A 14,742-nucleotide genomic window follows, 5' to 3' on the forward strand; every position below is an offset into this window, starting at 1 on the left:
ATGATGGATTCATGCTATAAAAATATGTAACATTGCACAAGTGCTTTGAAATTATTGGGTGAAAAGGCAGAAATTATTCCAGTGGTTGTTTGAATTTTATAAGTAAAATACTGGGTCAAAATCTCCTATTTTGGGTGTACCAAGGAAAAAAAAATGCAGTTTATGATTTTTTTTTTATTTCTTAGAGATTTATATGATCCCATTGGCTTCTTGTACGTGGTTTTGAAAATAAAAATGTAGGCGAACCCTTAATAATATAAGGGGAGTGTGGAGATGTTTGTCAACACGCGTGCATCAAGGTACAATCTTTCTTCTTGTTTTTTTTTTGGTGGTAACGGGAAGAACATCAACAAAACTAGGAACCCAAATTGGTGCAACCAGAAAGATCCGTAATTAAAGAAAAAAAGACGAATAGAGTTGCAGACTGGGTCGCCTTCTACATGATTCGGCACTTCAGAAAGATTTTTTGAACTAGTGTCACGAAAATTTCTTCTTTCTTATATTATTTTATTGTTTTTGACTTGGCAGGCTGTACTCATACAAGAGCTATTTGAATATCATTCTTACCAAAAAAAAGAAAAAAGAAAAACAGAGGAAGGTAGGCTATGGCAGTCCTGGCAATCTGCATCACCACTATGCTTACCATTTTGGCCAGCCAAATTGGCTGGCTAATTCCTTCTCTGAGATAATGGGAGGGATTGAAGTAGGTGCTAGATGTTCTTTATGTTCCATATATCAATCTGCATTGGATTGGCTTCAGAAATACCATTGTTTCCTTTGATCCACCCAATTACCATGGACTAATCGCCTTCCATCCAAATTCTCCGGCACCTAAAGGATTTCGATGGCTCCTCAGAGACCTTTCGATGGCTGCTCTTTGCTACAACCAGCATAGATCAATTTCACCACACAATTTCTCAAGGCAAAACCTGCTGCTTCTAAGTTTTCAGCAACTGATCCATCGAAATTGGTTTTTATTTTCAGAAGACTCATATGGAGAATAAAATAATATCAGCATGACTCACATTCTCTGCAGTTACATAACTTTCTTTTCATTCTAGATTTGTCTACATATTTTTTGGATACCGCTTGTGGATGCATGCGTAGAAATTCCTACGCAACATCTATGTTTGCCATCATTCTTACTTGATACGAGAAACATACAATTCCAACCATTTAAGGTGTCGGTGTTAGTGTCAATTTGCTCGAAGTAATTCAACTAATGCTCCATATCAGCAGATAAGTTCGCAAGGATGAGACACATGACACCAAACCATGCACATCAGCAAAGAATAGCACCGGCCATATGGCCATCTTTCTCCAAACCTAACCTGGTCCCAATTCTCACGGTAAGATTCCATTAACTATTACCCAATACCAAACCCCAACTAATGTCGCCTTATTAAACTTTGAGCATGTCAATCAATGCCTAAACTCGTTACCTGACTGAAGCTTTTCTGTGATCCCGTCAGTGTCAATCACTAACTGTTGATTTATCTTCTACAGGAAAATCTTACGGGATTCCAAGTCCTACCAACCATTCATCAACTACTAAAGTTCTGTTGATGACAATTTCGTCCTAATTTTCCCAAGGTAAAAGGTCACTTTGCAAGATCCAAAGCTATTTCTGCTCATCTATGGACTTCTGCTAAAGCAAACTAGACTATAGCGAGTGGTCTTGCAACGTTTCGTACGGGAGGAGAACATGGATGGGAATCTGGTGTTTGCTTTCCCAGTACTAAATCCGAATAGTTTATTAGGTAGTGCTCCATTGCCACTCTAATTAAAAATTAAAAAATCATTGCCACTCTAATTAAAAATTAAAAAGCTACCCTTTGATTCATTTTATTCAACTTAAAAAAAAGAGCCAGTTTGGTATTGTTTCTGCTTTTTTCCCCCCCAAAAAAAAACCAGAAAAAATTGAAATAGACTAAAAATCACATATAATAAATATTAATTATTTTATAAAATAAAAATACAAGCATATCCCGGCAAAAGTTCTGTACATATGCTATCTCCAACGTATTTCACTTATTTATAGAGAAATAAAAATACAAAAATAACAGTAATAGCAAACAAGTCCGACAAACCAACAATTCAATACGTTTTAGACGAGATGTATATATCCCAGCTCGAATGAAAATGAGCAGTCTTCACTTCAAAATTTTTGACCTGATGCAAATATGGGATGGATCCAAATGGGTGTATAAAGAACGCATATATGCAATCTTTACCCTTTTAGGAACAGATCATAAGATCTCAGTTGTGCGCCACCCACCCTACGCAGCCTCGATGAGAGGGTGCGTCTTGCGGGGCACGTGCACTCAAAAGCGAGTGCACTAAGTACGGCCAGTTCAACTCTTAGGTGACTGAGGCTGTCGTCTAAGACCCTGGCCCTCAAATGCATTTATTATAGTGAGTTCTAAGATGAGCGTCCAAATGCATTGAAGCCCCAATGCATTTGGAAGCTTCAAATGCTACGTATTTTTATAGCTATAAATGCATTGAAGCCTTCAAATGCATTTATGTTTGAACCGTATCTCTTATCTAAAAATAATTAATTATTTTTTTTCTCATTTATACGCTCAAATGCATTTATGTTGGGCTCTTTTCCAAATATATTGGGCTCCTGGCACTAAGCAATACTCGTGCACTTTTAAACGTGCTTCATGAACAAAATACAGACAATATACACCATGATATAGAGGACATTCCATGTCTTCGCACTCTTCACGGTATTACTGCACTTGATATCATCCGTATCAGTTGTTCTTCTTCCTCCCTATAAAAGCGAAACGGAACACATCGTTCCCATCCTCTCTTCCTCCCTCTATTGACACAGAGATATGAAGAAGAGTACCAGCAACATGAAGCTCTTCTACCTTCAATCCTCACACCACAAGCCGACACCCTCTCTTTCGGGAGCCCGTCACCGCCTCTGCCTCGCGTCCGCTCTTCTTTCTTTCTTCACCTTCGCCTCCCTCCTCTCCCTCTTCTCCTTCTCCTCCACCACCACCACCACCACCTTACCTCCAAAACTCTCCTCCTCCGCCTCCGCCGCCATCTCCCATCACCCTGCCCTCCCGGCCCCCATCTTCGACGCGCTCCTCTTCTACGCCACCTCCTCCTCCGCCCCCGGCCGCATGGCCGACCCCGACCTCCGCGCGGCCGCCGACGTCCTCCGTCGGCGCGCCCCCTGCAACCTCCTCGTCTTCGGCCTCGGCCACGAGTCCCCGCTCTGGCTCGCCCTCAACCACGGTGGCCACACCGTCTTCCTCGACCACAGCGACCTCCACGCCTCCCGATTCGAGGACAAGCACCCAGGCCTCCCGGGCCTCGAGGTCTATGTTGCCGCCTTCCCCACCCGCGTCGCCGACCTCCGCCCCCTTCTCGCCGCCGTCCGCCCCGAGGAGGGGAGCCCCCGCGGGCGCTGCCGCCCCGTCCAGGACCTCCTATTCTCCGATTGCCCCCTCGCGCTCTCCGACCTCCCCAACCACCTCTACCGCCTCGCCTGGGACGTCGTCCTCGTCGACGGGCCCCCAGGCTACCGCCCGGAGGCGCCGGGGAGGGCCGCGGCCATCTTCACGGCGGCGGTGCTGGCGAGGTCCGTCGGGGGAGAGGGGACGACGGAGGTGCTGGTCCACGATCACGACAGGGAGTTGGAGAGGGTGTGCAGCGAGGAGTTTCTCTGCCTGGAGAACATGGTAGGCTCCGCCGGGAACCTGGTCCACTTCGTCATCCATCGTGGCCTCGACGCCGGTGGCGGAGGCTTCTGCAGGAACCGCACCGCCACCTCCTAGGCGGAGGTGGCCCGAGGCCTATGTTTAGATTAAAATTACCTCTTCCTTTTTTTTTTCCCTTGCGTTTATCCTCTTCTTTTTCCTCTCTTTTCTGAAACATATTTTGTTAGCATCTATCTTCTAGAAGATCTAATGCTTCTGACCTCTAGGGAATGGATGGCTAAAACTTTATGTGATTGATCATTAATTAAATAATTAAAATTCGAAAAAGTGGTTTAGAAAGACCTGTAAACTGTAGTGAGTCCGTAGATTCTCACACTATGATATGGATCGCTAGGAACCAGCGATAGAGCAATAATCTGAATTCGAGTATTCGACTCCGATTGTCAAACTCGAGTTGTAGTGTGGATGTCTGGAGACCAGTAACCCACTGAGCTCATCCAACACTAACCAGATATGTAACATCTGATAAATCCAATAAACAAGTTTGGATTTGAATTATGTGTATCCATACGAATACCCATGTATAATGCATGTATATATATATATATATATATAAAGAGAGAGACTACACTCCATTCATCTAGATTCTGAAGCAAATTCGATCGCTTCTGAAGCTGGCTGATTCTGTAAGAATTCTAAAATAACAAGAGCTTTAGTTAGTAAGTTAACTGGAGCCGTTAAGGAAAAAAGAGAGCATTAATGAGCCTCTTATACGCTCTTCCCTTTTTTTCTCTTACAACAGTGCCATGTTTCAAAAAAAAAAAAATACTAATTATTGGGACAGCGATGCCATATTTTTTTATTAGAAAAAGTACTATATTAATGATTAGGACCCATGTCTGATATTTTTAGGATATTTTTGTTTATCACCGCATATTAGATATTTATTCTAGGGCATTTATATTTATTGACGATAGGTTATTGGTTATTCTTTAAGTATTTCTGTTAATTTCTGAAAAGCAGCATAAAAAAAGTAATGAATATCTTGCAGATTTTTGCCCGTATGTATCTACTTATGTATCTACTTCCATAAGATTTATATTTATTTTATACTACTTTATGTTTATTGCATCCGAACTTTATGTTTATTTTCTATCCTTACTATTTATCATATGTGAGCTCTAGCCTAACCGAAATTACGGGACCGAGTTTTTTTTATTTTTATATATTTCTATTTATTGGCACAAACTAAGTATTTATCTCGAAGAGATTCGTATCTATTTTTTTACATATTTTTATTTATTTCTGCAGGAAAATGCTTGTTTTTATTTTTCCATAACTAATTTGTATTTACTCTTAAAAATTAATGAAATGGGTCCTAATGACTAATAAAGCGGCGAGTCTATAGGGAAGAGTGAGGATAGTACACTCTCACCCTCTCACATTTCAAAAAAAAAGAAACAGAAAACACTCCCTTGCTGCTTGTTCAATCCCATTAATACTTTCTTTTTCTTTTTTTTTCTCTCTTAATGGTTCCATTAATCTGTTAACCAGGGCCTTATACTTCAAGATTGGTGTGAAATCAGACGGCTTCGGAGGCGTCCGAATGTGTCTCTAGATCCGATTGATCGAAGCGTAGCCTATACCTCTCTCTGAAGCAAATCTGATCGTCCCTGAAGTAACAAGAGTCCCAATTAACAGTATATAAAAGAAAGTCGTTAGGAAAAAAAAAATATTAATGGGATGGGACGCGCTACCCACCCATCCCTTGGTACTATCATTTAAAAAAAACACACCCTCTCTTGCTGTCCCCTTCATTAATTATTGGGATCCACTTTATTAATTTTGAAGAGTAAACATAAACTAGCTTTGGATAAACAGAAACATTTAAAAAATAAATATCTAGTCCATGCTGATAAACAAAAATATTACAAAAATAAATAGAAACTCAACCCTCTATCGTTGGTCAGGTTAGAGCTTACTTATGATAAACAGTAATGAAGGATAAATACAAAGTTTGGATGTAGGAAACTCAAAGTATGCAAAATAATAACAAATTTTATGGTAGTAAACACACAAACAGACCATGGATAAGTAGAAATTTATGAGGGTGCCCACCATTTCCTCTTTCGAAATAAAGAGAAATATTCAAAGAACAAACACCGACACCTCCTCAAAGCGACAAAACGAAACGTCACAGAAATATTAGAGACTTGGATCCGAATAATTAATAAAGTGTTATTCTTTTTAGAACGTGGCGCTGCCGCAACGGAGAGAGAATGAGTGGTGTGTGTGTCTCGCTTCCCTTCCCATCGCTTCGTTAGGGCTTTTCTCCGACGTGGACATGTGGGTTTGGACGGAGTCCAGCGGTCACTGAGGTCCGGTCGCATCCCGAAGAGACAAAGCCACCATGGGTCCCCCGGCCTCGCCAACTCTTAGTTCATCGGCCTGATGTTGCGAGCTAACCTTGCACGCAAACGGTCCTGCCTCTCCGGCATCAGATTTCACGGTGACTGCAAGCCCCACCTCGTACGACCCAGGCCCAGGACTTCATAGGAACTTCTTAGGAGGCTTGTCCTTGAATCACCGCTCCCCCGCGGTTTCCTCCTTTGCTATTCCTTCGCTTCGTCCGCTCACATTTTCTTCAACCCCATCCAGTTACCAGTCGTTTCCTTCTTCTTCTTCTTTTTCTTTTCTTTTTTTTTTTTTTATATGAAAACAGCAATTCATGTAGCTCTAACGTGAGTACATCCTGCCAAATCAAGAAAAAATAAAAAGTACAAGGGTTGGGGTATGCTCCCCGCCGATATCCACAAAAACTTTCCGGAATGTCGGGCGACGAAGGAGGCGACCCAGTCCGCAGCACTGTTCGCCTTCCTGAACACGTGTGATATATGAACCTCCCTGAACTCCTGGATCAGTCTGCAACATTCTCGGATGAGAGGATGACCATCATCGTACCTATCCACTTCCCAAGTCCAATCAATCACGATCGATGAATCACCCTCAAGGTACATATACTCTGCGGCCAATGCCCTCCTAACATAAGAGATCCCCTCTCATGCTGCCCGAAGCTCTGTCCCAAGTGCTGTGAGACCAGGCGTGCGCCGACCTCCAGCTGCAATCAATCTGCCGAGATGATCTCGAATGACAAAACCAACACCTCCAGACACTCCATCCGCCGACATACTACCATCGAAGTTCACTTTGAGATGACCAGGGGGTGGGGGCACCCAAGAAACAAGAGCAAAACTGGGCGCTAAAACAGCGGATAGGGCACCCCAGATACCCCCGGTCAACCCAGAAGAGAACGAAATGGTAGCAGAAATGACCTCCCCTGCATGATGCATAGTCTTGTCCACCACCAACCACATAGGCAACCTCCAGCCCTCAAATAGACTGGCATTCTGTCCAACCATATGTGGTAGGCCAGATATGCCCGCCGAATTCCGACCTCACGAGAACTAGGGCACCTCGCAGATACTCTTAGCAGATGAATCAGATGCAGACTCTAACGAGTGAGGCAACAACCCTAGGGACCCACTCCATATTGCCCTGGCCCTGGGACACCTCAAGAAAACATGATCAATCGTCTCCTCTGTATCCGCATACACCTCACAACACTGAGTAATCTGCACACCACACCGTGCTAACAAGCTTCTGGTCGGAAGACAACCTCACGCCACCTTCCAGACAAAAAGGGCGACTCTTGGGTGTATCCGCATTCTCCAGATTCAACCTCCTTCAATCTGCCGAGCTGGCTCCCTACTAATCAAAGCCTGAAGATTCCTGGCTCGCACCCGCGTTCGCCCTGTAGGCACCCAAACAAGCCTGTCTGACTCCTCTCGGGCAGGGATCGGGGTCGCCAGGACCACCTCTGTGGACTCCCTCCCAGAAGCCTCCCGAATTAGACTCTCTCTCCAACAGCCCCCATTGTGATCCAACAGATCATTGACCCTGTATCCAGCTAGCCTCGCGGTGTCCACCGTAGTCGGCAGCCGACTGATCGGTAGCTCACTCCAGGACATCAATCGACTGGCCATCACCAACAACCCATCTAATCTCTGGAAGCACCAGTGCGGCTATGGCACATATCTCCCTCCAAACCGGTGATCGATGATGACCCTCATAAGTACTAGATAGTAGACTGCAATACTTGGCCCTCATCAAGGAAGACCACATACTATCAGACTCCAGCACAAATTTGGCAGCATGTCGGGCCGCAAGAGCCTTCCATCTCGACAGCAGAGACTGCACCCCCAAACCTCCATGCCTGGTCGGCGAACAAACAACCTCCCAACCTCCCAAACCTTCCTTTCAAACCAAGTTCTCTCTAAGGATCTACTTTTTGGGGAGCCCTTCTTCTTCATCAGCTTCAATTGGTCTAGCAATTACTAATTTATATTTTTGTGTCGACTGTTGTATCTGTATCCCTTCGATAGATGCATCACTATCATGAAAATTGAATACACGAAACAGTAACTTCTTTTTACAAGGCCATGCCTTGCTCTCTCTGCTATATTCTGTTTCCAGTGAACGAAAAATCTGGAAACTAACAACCAACCATATGATCAAGGAGACTCACCTATGCAGTCTGGAAGAATAGAAAACAGAAGGAACTAATGAATCAGCCATGAACATTTTGACTAATTTGACTATGCATAGGGAATACCACTCTCTCCCGGGCTGTTACAGAAGCATGACTTCGCCAAGAGAAGAAAGAATGTGATTAACTTGATAAGATATATAGAGAAAAATCATGTAAATTTGGGCAAGTGCATGCATAGGTGTGGATATGAACCACTAAGTTTATCACAACCAGAGCAAACAGTATGCTTGCTTACATGATTTTCTGTATGTATGCGCATAATGCTTCCAAACAAAAAGTTTTGCTGGCATATGAATTGATCGTAGTACCAGGAGAATCTAAACGTTTCAGAAGTCCTTGCATGCATTGACAGATTATAGATAGTGCACAGAAAGTAGCCAAAACATGCAAGATGCGCATGACCAAGAGGGCTAGGAACATTATGATATCTTAGAAGGCAATGCATTGAATAGTCTTGGATGATTACCAGAAAAATTAAGAAAAATAGATGGTGGTCATCCGTTTGGTACTGTACACATCAATTTGGTTTAGTCATCAATTCTCAGCACCCATTCTCCATTGCTAGTTACACAACTCATCTACAACCTGCAGAAATCAAATGAAGATACATGAGATACATGTTATATACATAAAGCAAAGTCCATCCTCAAAGACATCCATAGGAGGCAAGTGATGTACCATTCACAACATCAACTTGTACATACAAGGCTATTGTTATCTTTGCAACTGTGAAACAATTATGCACAAATCATTCAGTACAAATCATCATAATTTTTAATTTATTCATAGTTTCTATCCTACATCTATGCAAATTTAGGCATGAAGGAAGCCAACAATGGGATATCTTAATACCAACCCTACCTACAAACAGGAAATCCAACATTTTCAACACAACTAACTCCTTCAAGCATATCTTCAAAATGAAGATATTAAATCAGTGAAACTACCTAGGTTGAGTGGCTACATCAGCACGCCCATAAAACAACCTGAAATATTAGATAATACAGTATATGTTTAGTTCTTAGATGAAAGTCTTTTTGATTATAGTTCTTAGATCAAAGTCATCGGTTTCCTCAAACATGTCTATTGATCATGCCAGTCATATTTCGATCTTAAATAAAACTCATTGGTTTCTTCAAGCATGATAAGTTTGTTCCAGTTAACAAGTTATTTTTATTAAACAAACCGACATGTATTCGCATACTTCCAACCAAACTATTTAAGAATCTTTATTTGCTCACTCAAAGATGAAACAACATCTGATTCAAGATTTCATTTCATTGTTTACTTCATGTTATGTTATTCATGAACATATAGAACCAAAGGCAGAAGATTAAACTTATCCACAAGGTGCTTCAAAGAGGATTCAAGAATCTAACTAACAAATACATAACTAAAAACAACATTGCATGAATCTCTATTCACTATACTATTCATCAGTCGAGAGATTTGAGTGGAAAGGCCCCTACCCAATTAAGTGTCCTCATCAGAAGGGATGGAGTAAAGAAAACACCAACCTGCGAAACCACTGGATTCTCAAGCATCATAGGTTCGTTCCGGTTGATGAGTTCCTTTTTCATTCAATATACCAAATATAGTCCTATATTTTTAACCAAACTATTTAGAAATCTCGGATTGCTTTTCTATAAATCAAGAAACCTCTGCTGAATTTGAGATATTATTATTTGTCATCATTCTTGTTGTGTTATTTTTATCATTAAACAGAAGTGTCCATGTGAGGATCAGTCTGGGCGTGTGTTTAGTTCACATTTGTTATTCCTCGGTAGATCTTTGGTACTTAATAGGATCAAGAAATCCAAATAATACCTTTCGGCTAGCTATTTTGATTGAGGTGCTGGTTGTTGCAAATGATATCAGATTCGAACCCGATCTATAAAGTATATGGACTATGAGACACTGCAGCACAGATCAATCAAGGCTAATCACAAGCCAATCGGGATACTTGTGATTATATTTAAATAGATTTAAAACCACCTGTCGAGGACGTCAGGGCTTAAATGGAGGGAGAATATGAGAACTGTGCAGGATATCAATCTTGCAGAGAAAGGGGACAGGATCCGGGTTCTTGGGAGGTCTCATTCGCCTTGACCACGACGACATCGTCCTCGTCCTGCTTCTTTATAGGAGCCGACGGAGGAGGAGGAGGAGCGGAGCGGGTCCGAAGAAAGGCCATAGAGGCAAGAGGAGTTGAGGAGATCGAGGTCAAGAGCCATGCTGGGCCCGGCTTGGAATGTTGGGCGTCAACATTGAATATGTTACTGGGCCTGCTGTTGATAAGCAGTGCCAAGCACTGCATTTCCGCATGATCATCTGAGAAATATGCTCGCATTGCTGGCTTGGGTATCAAAGCTGCTATGTGACCTTCATCTGTTTTTTTTTTTTTTTATCTCGTTCAATATCTTGGTAGATATACTGGTTTGTATCTACAATAAGCACGTATCGATACGGTATAATATACACATAGGCTATGTTTATGTCAAACATATATAGCCCAATATATGGCCAGCATGATATTAAAATATCAGCTAATATTGCTAATCCACCTTTTAGAATTCTTAAATTATACTTTAGTTATTAATTATTTAAATCAATCACTAAATTAATACAATAGTTAATAAGTGTTTATCATAATAATCAAGAGCTGGGAAATCTTAATTTTTTTAATAGCTGCTGAGATTTCCAAGATCTCGCACCTATCCATTGTGGTCTTGGACTCCTTTCTTGGAAGGGAGAAATTACTGTATCCTAGGATTATTCTTCATTAAATTCATTACCTTGTAGAACCTTGAAGACTCTATCAAGCTGGTGATATCAATTCTGATTTTGATGTGTATGCATTACAAGTCAATGGAAAGCTTTCCAGAGAAGTGGAGGATGAAATCATCCCTAGGCATCCCTAGGCATCTTCATCACCCACCACAAGCACCACAATCTATTGTCTATTGATGGGGATGGTGCAGATGCTCTTGAAGCCATCTGAGTCGTGAGACAATCATACTTAATCATTCACTCAAAGAAGCTATTTGATTTGAAGTATTTTCTCTAGTTTTGCACTATCGCAATGGCATAAAACATGCTTCGTCAGAAAAGGGAGTGCACTCTCGCCCCATTGTGGGTGGTCCTCCAAACGCACTTGGTCCATCCTCCCAACTTGTTCTATTTCATATTGTAAACAAACGTTCCAATGAATAAATGATTCACAAAAGGATCTATTTATTGTCTCCTAATTGAGGAGGGGTCTTAACTCAACTTCAATTGAAATGGAGCTCTTTGAGTTACTTGTTTGCCATAATCGAACCCATACACCTAAACCCAAATTCTCAATTCATCCAAAAAGATCGAATATGACACGGAAAGGGAAATCCAGTTCCAAATGCCTAAACAAAATATTTTAACTTTTTTCCACTTTACTTTGTTCTTGTATATGAGCTATTCAAACAATGTTTAAATGATACATGCGATAAAAATAATTTAATGGCGATTTCTCTATATATGCATCATTTTCATGTAAAACAAGCATCTGAAATCAAATTCTCAAAGCTATAGTTTCACACACTCCAAAAGGTTATATGCTTGATTCGATGGGTAGTGGCTTACTTTCAGTGACTTTTAATTTCTTTAAGTTGAGCTGGCCCGGGAGAGGTTTTATTCCCACCCTTTAGTTTATACCCATCCTCTCCATTATTTGGGCCGAAGGCCCGGTTGGACTGAGTCATGAAACCGGTTACTCGGTAATGGGAATCAAAACGAAAATGGACATCCTCTAAACCCAAACTCCCCTGCTCCAATGGCCCGGGCACTGTAGAGTGCTATGCATCCTTAGATAGTCGCTATTAGAAGATGGACGGCTATCAAATAGCGCATACATATACATGGTATACGCTTATGGACTGTCTTATTTGATGACTATCCATTTCTTGATGGTGGCCATTCAGACTGCACAGCATATAGCGGTGCCATGTGCCACTGTAAAGAATCCGTGCTCCCATGTCCTTTTTCTTAAATATCTAAAGATCATATTATCCAAACTAAAATTTAGTAGTCAATAACTTTGCTATATTGAATTCAACGAGATTCTGAACCGACAAATCCAGATTCAAATTCTTGTGGGACACAAATATCCTCATTTTTCTATAGAACAGAATGCCCCACAATCCCGTGGTAGTAGTTCTGATCACGAATCCCACTAGTTAAACTATGTACTCTCCCTTCCTTTTTTTCCTCTTTTTTTTTCTACCTTTTTTTTTGCTTTTCTTTTTCTTTCTTTCTTTCTGCCTTTTTCTTCTCTTTTCTAGTTCCTTTTTTTTCTTTTTTTTTCCTTCATTTCTTTCTTTTATTTTATTTATTTATTTATTTCTCTCTTTTCCCATCGCTCCTACTTCGGTTCCATTTTCTTATAAAAACAGAAATTATCCTTCGTCCCACCGAGACATAAAATCTTGCTTCATATCCCAACATAAAGGCATCCAGGTCTCACCCAAACTGGATCGCTCAAATCCCTCATCCTAAACCTAAACAACCTTTTCCCTCGGACTTTGACGGCCTACCGAAGCCGAAACATCAGAACAGCTCACATCAAGAATGATTAATGTTGCGTCCTTCGCGATCCATAAAGTCGCGGACACTAAGCACTTGTTTAAGACACATTCCCGTGTGCGTTTCTAGCACATAAAATCACAAACATTCTTTTCCATTCCACAATTCCCCTCGCATACAAACAGACGGCAACAAACCTGTCACGGCTTCAAATTAAGTACAACAAATCATAGAATAGGTCGCATTAACTGGTGCTTCCTGGCCGTATTCTCTCTTCTTATTGACGGTTAATTAAGGATACAACCATGATCATAATGGAGAAAATAATTCCAGCAGAGCATCCATATTAGTTGCCATCCCGCCGGTGAAGCGCCTTGTAGGCCGTGTACGGGTGCGGAGCCTCCGCCTGCCGCTGCATGGCCTCCGGCGTCCGAGGCGTTGCCGGCGGGACGGGGCACTCGCACGGAATGAAGTGCAAGAAGGGGCAGTAGTGCTTGGGCTGCGCGAAGAACCACCAGCATTCGGCCGGGTGCCGCTGCTCGGGAAAGCCCGGTATGCAGTTCTGCCGCACGTCCAGCACCCCGCTCTTTACCAGTTCCCAGCAGCTGTGCCCGATCCACGTAAAGTAATTCCCCGAGAGCGATAAGTTGGCCAACTGGCCCGTCTTCGCAAGCCGGCACACGACGTCCGGCACGTTCCCGTAGAGAAAATTGCCGGCCAAGTTCAGCTGCTCCACCTTCTGCAGGCATCCGAAGGAAAGCGGGATCGGCCCGGTTATCTGATTAAATCCGGCGTCGAACACGGTCGCTTCACTTAGTAATCCGATCTCATACGGCAGGCAGCCTGAAAGCCGGTTGTTGAGGAAGAGCACTTCGAGAAGAGTGCTCCCGGCCTTGGATATGGATTTCGGGATGGGGCCGGTGAAGCCGTTGTTGGCCAAGGTTAAATAGGCCACCGTCGTATAGCCGAGGTTGGCAGGCAGGGGTTGGTTGAAGTTGTTGTTGTTGAGGAAAAGGACGTCGAGGGCGATATTGAAGATGGAGGAAGGCACGGTGCCGGCGAAGAGGTTGAAGCGGAGGTCGAGGAAGGTGAGGTTGGCGAGGGGGAGGACGTTGCCGGGGAAGGAGCCGGACATGTTGTTGTTGCTGACGTCGAGCTCGTAGAAGTATTGGAGGGGGGTGAGATCGGGGATGGTGCCGGTGAAGTTGTTGGAGTTGGCATGGAAAAGGGCGAGGTCGGGGAGCTGGTCGATGAAGCCGGCGATGGTCGGGGCGCAGAGGTGGAAGCCGTTGAAGTCGACGGAGGCGATGGTCGGGGTGTTGGGGGAGTCCGGCGGGGCCTCGCAGTAGAATCCTTGGTAGGTGCAGGGGAGGTTGCCGACCCAGGTCCCGGTCACGTTGTTGGGGTCGCAGGTGATGGTCTTCTTGAAGCGCTGGATTACTATGTAGGCGTAGTATTGCTTCGGGTTGGGGAAGTCAGATGGCTGGGGGTCTCTGCCGCCACCACCACCACCGCCGCCGCCGCCGCCGCCGCCGATGCCAGAGCCGGTGCCGACGCCGATTTCTATGGTCTCTCTTTGCGGGGTTTGGAGTGAAGTGCTGGAGTGGGCAAGGAGGAAGGAAGATCTATGGAGGAATAAAATGAGGAGGAGGAGGAGTTTTATACGGAAGTAGCAGCACTCTCCAACTGCCATCTTAGTTTTCGTTTGCTTGATGACAAATGATCCTATAGCGAAGCCGTGGCAACCACGGTGGAGAGGAGTTAAATAAAGAAGGTGGAAGAGAAGCTGAAAGGTTTTTTTGTTCTGGATTATATAACTGGACGAAGAGGGATGATTAGAAAGAGTGGCGATGGTGGGAGGGGAGGGAGAATGGGGCGAATAAATAGCGGCGG

At 43.2% G+C, this 14,742-nt stretch overlaps 2 protein-coding genes across 2 annotated transcripts; one reads left to right on the plus strand and one right to left on the minus strand.

Moving 5' to 3' along the window:
• The first annotated feature begins 2,666 nt into the window (after positions 1–2,666).
• On the plus strand, positions 2,667–4,024 carry LOC103714432 (protein IRX15-LIKE-like). Its single transcript, XM_008801677.3, has one exon. It carries the CDS (start codon positions 2,847–2,849, stop codon positions 3,798–3,800), a length of 954 nt encoding a protein of 317 aa, XP_008799899.2. The 5' UTR covers positions 2,667–2,846; the 3' UTR covers positions 3,801–4,024.
• Positions 4,025–12,971: 8,947 nt separating this feature from the next.
• LOC103714422 (uncharacterized protein At4g06744-like) lies at positions 12,972–14,724 on the minus strand. The gene has a single exon (XM_008801667.4). It carries the CDS (start codon positions 14,540–14,542, stop codon positions 13,196–13,198), a length of 1,347 nt encoding a protein of 448 aa, XP_008799889.2. The 5' UTR covers positions 14,543–14,724; the 3' UTR covers positions 12,972–13,195.
• Between the last annotated feature and the right edge of the window lie 18 nt (positions 14,725–14,742).

This window comes from Phoenix dactylifera, chromosome 7, assembly GCF_009389715.1.
Source record: "Phoenix dactylifera cultivar Barhee BC4 chromosome 7, palm_55x_up_171113_PBpolish2nd_filt_p, whole genome shotgun sequence".
Taxonomy (NCBI): domain Eukaryota; kingdom Viridiplantae; phylum Streptophyta; class Magnoliopsida; order Arecales; family Arecaceae; genus Phoenix; species Phoenix dactylifera.

Excerpts from the sequence above, each read along its gene's own strand:
- LOC103714432 (XM_008801677.3), top strand. The coding sequence starts at position 2,847 with ATGAAGAAGAGTACCAGCAACATGAAGCTCTTCTACCTTCAATCCTCA.
- LOC103714422 (XM_008801667.4), bottom strand. The coding sequence starts at position 14,542 with ATGGCAGTTGGAGAGTGCTGCTACTTCCGTATAAAACTCCTCCTCCTC.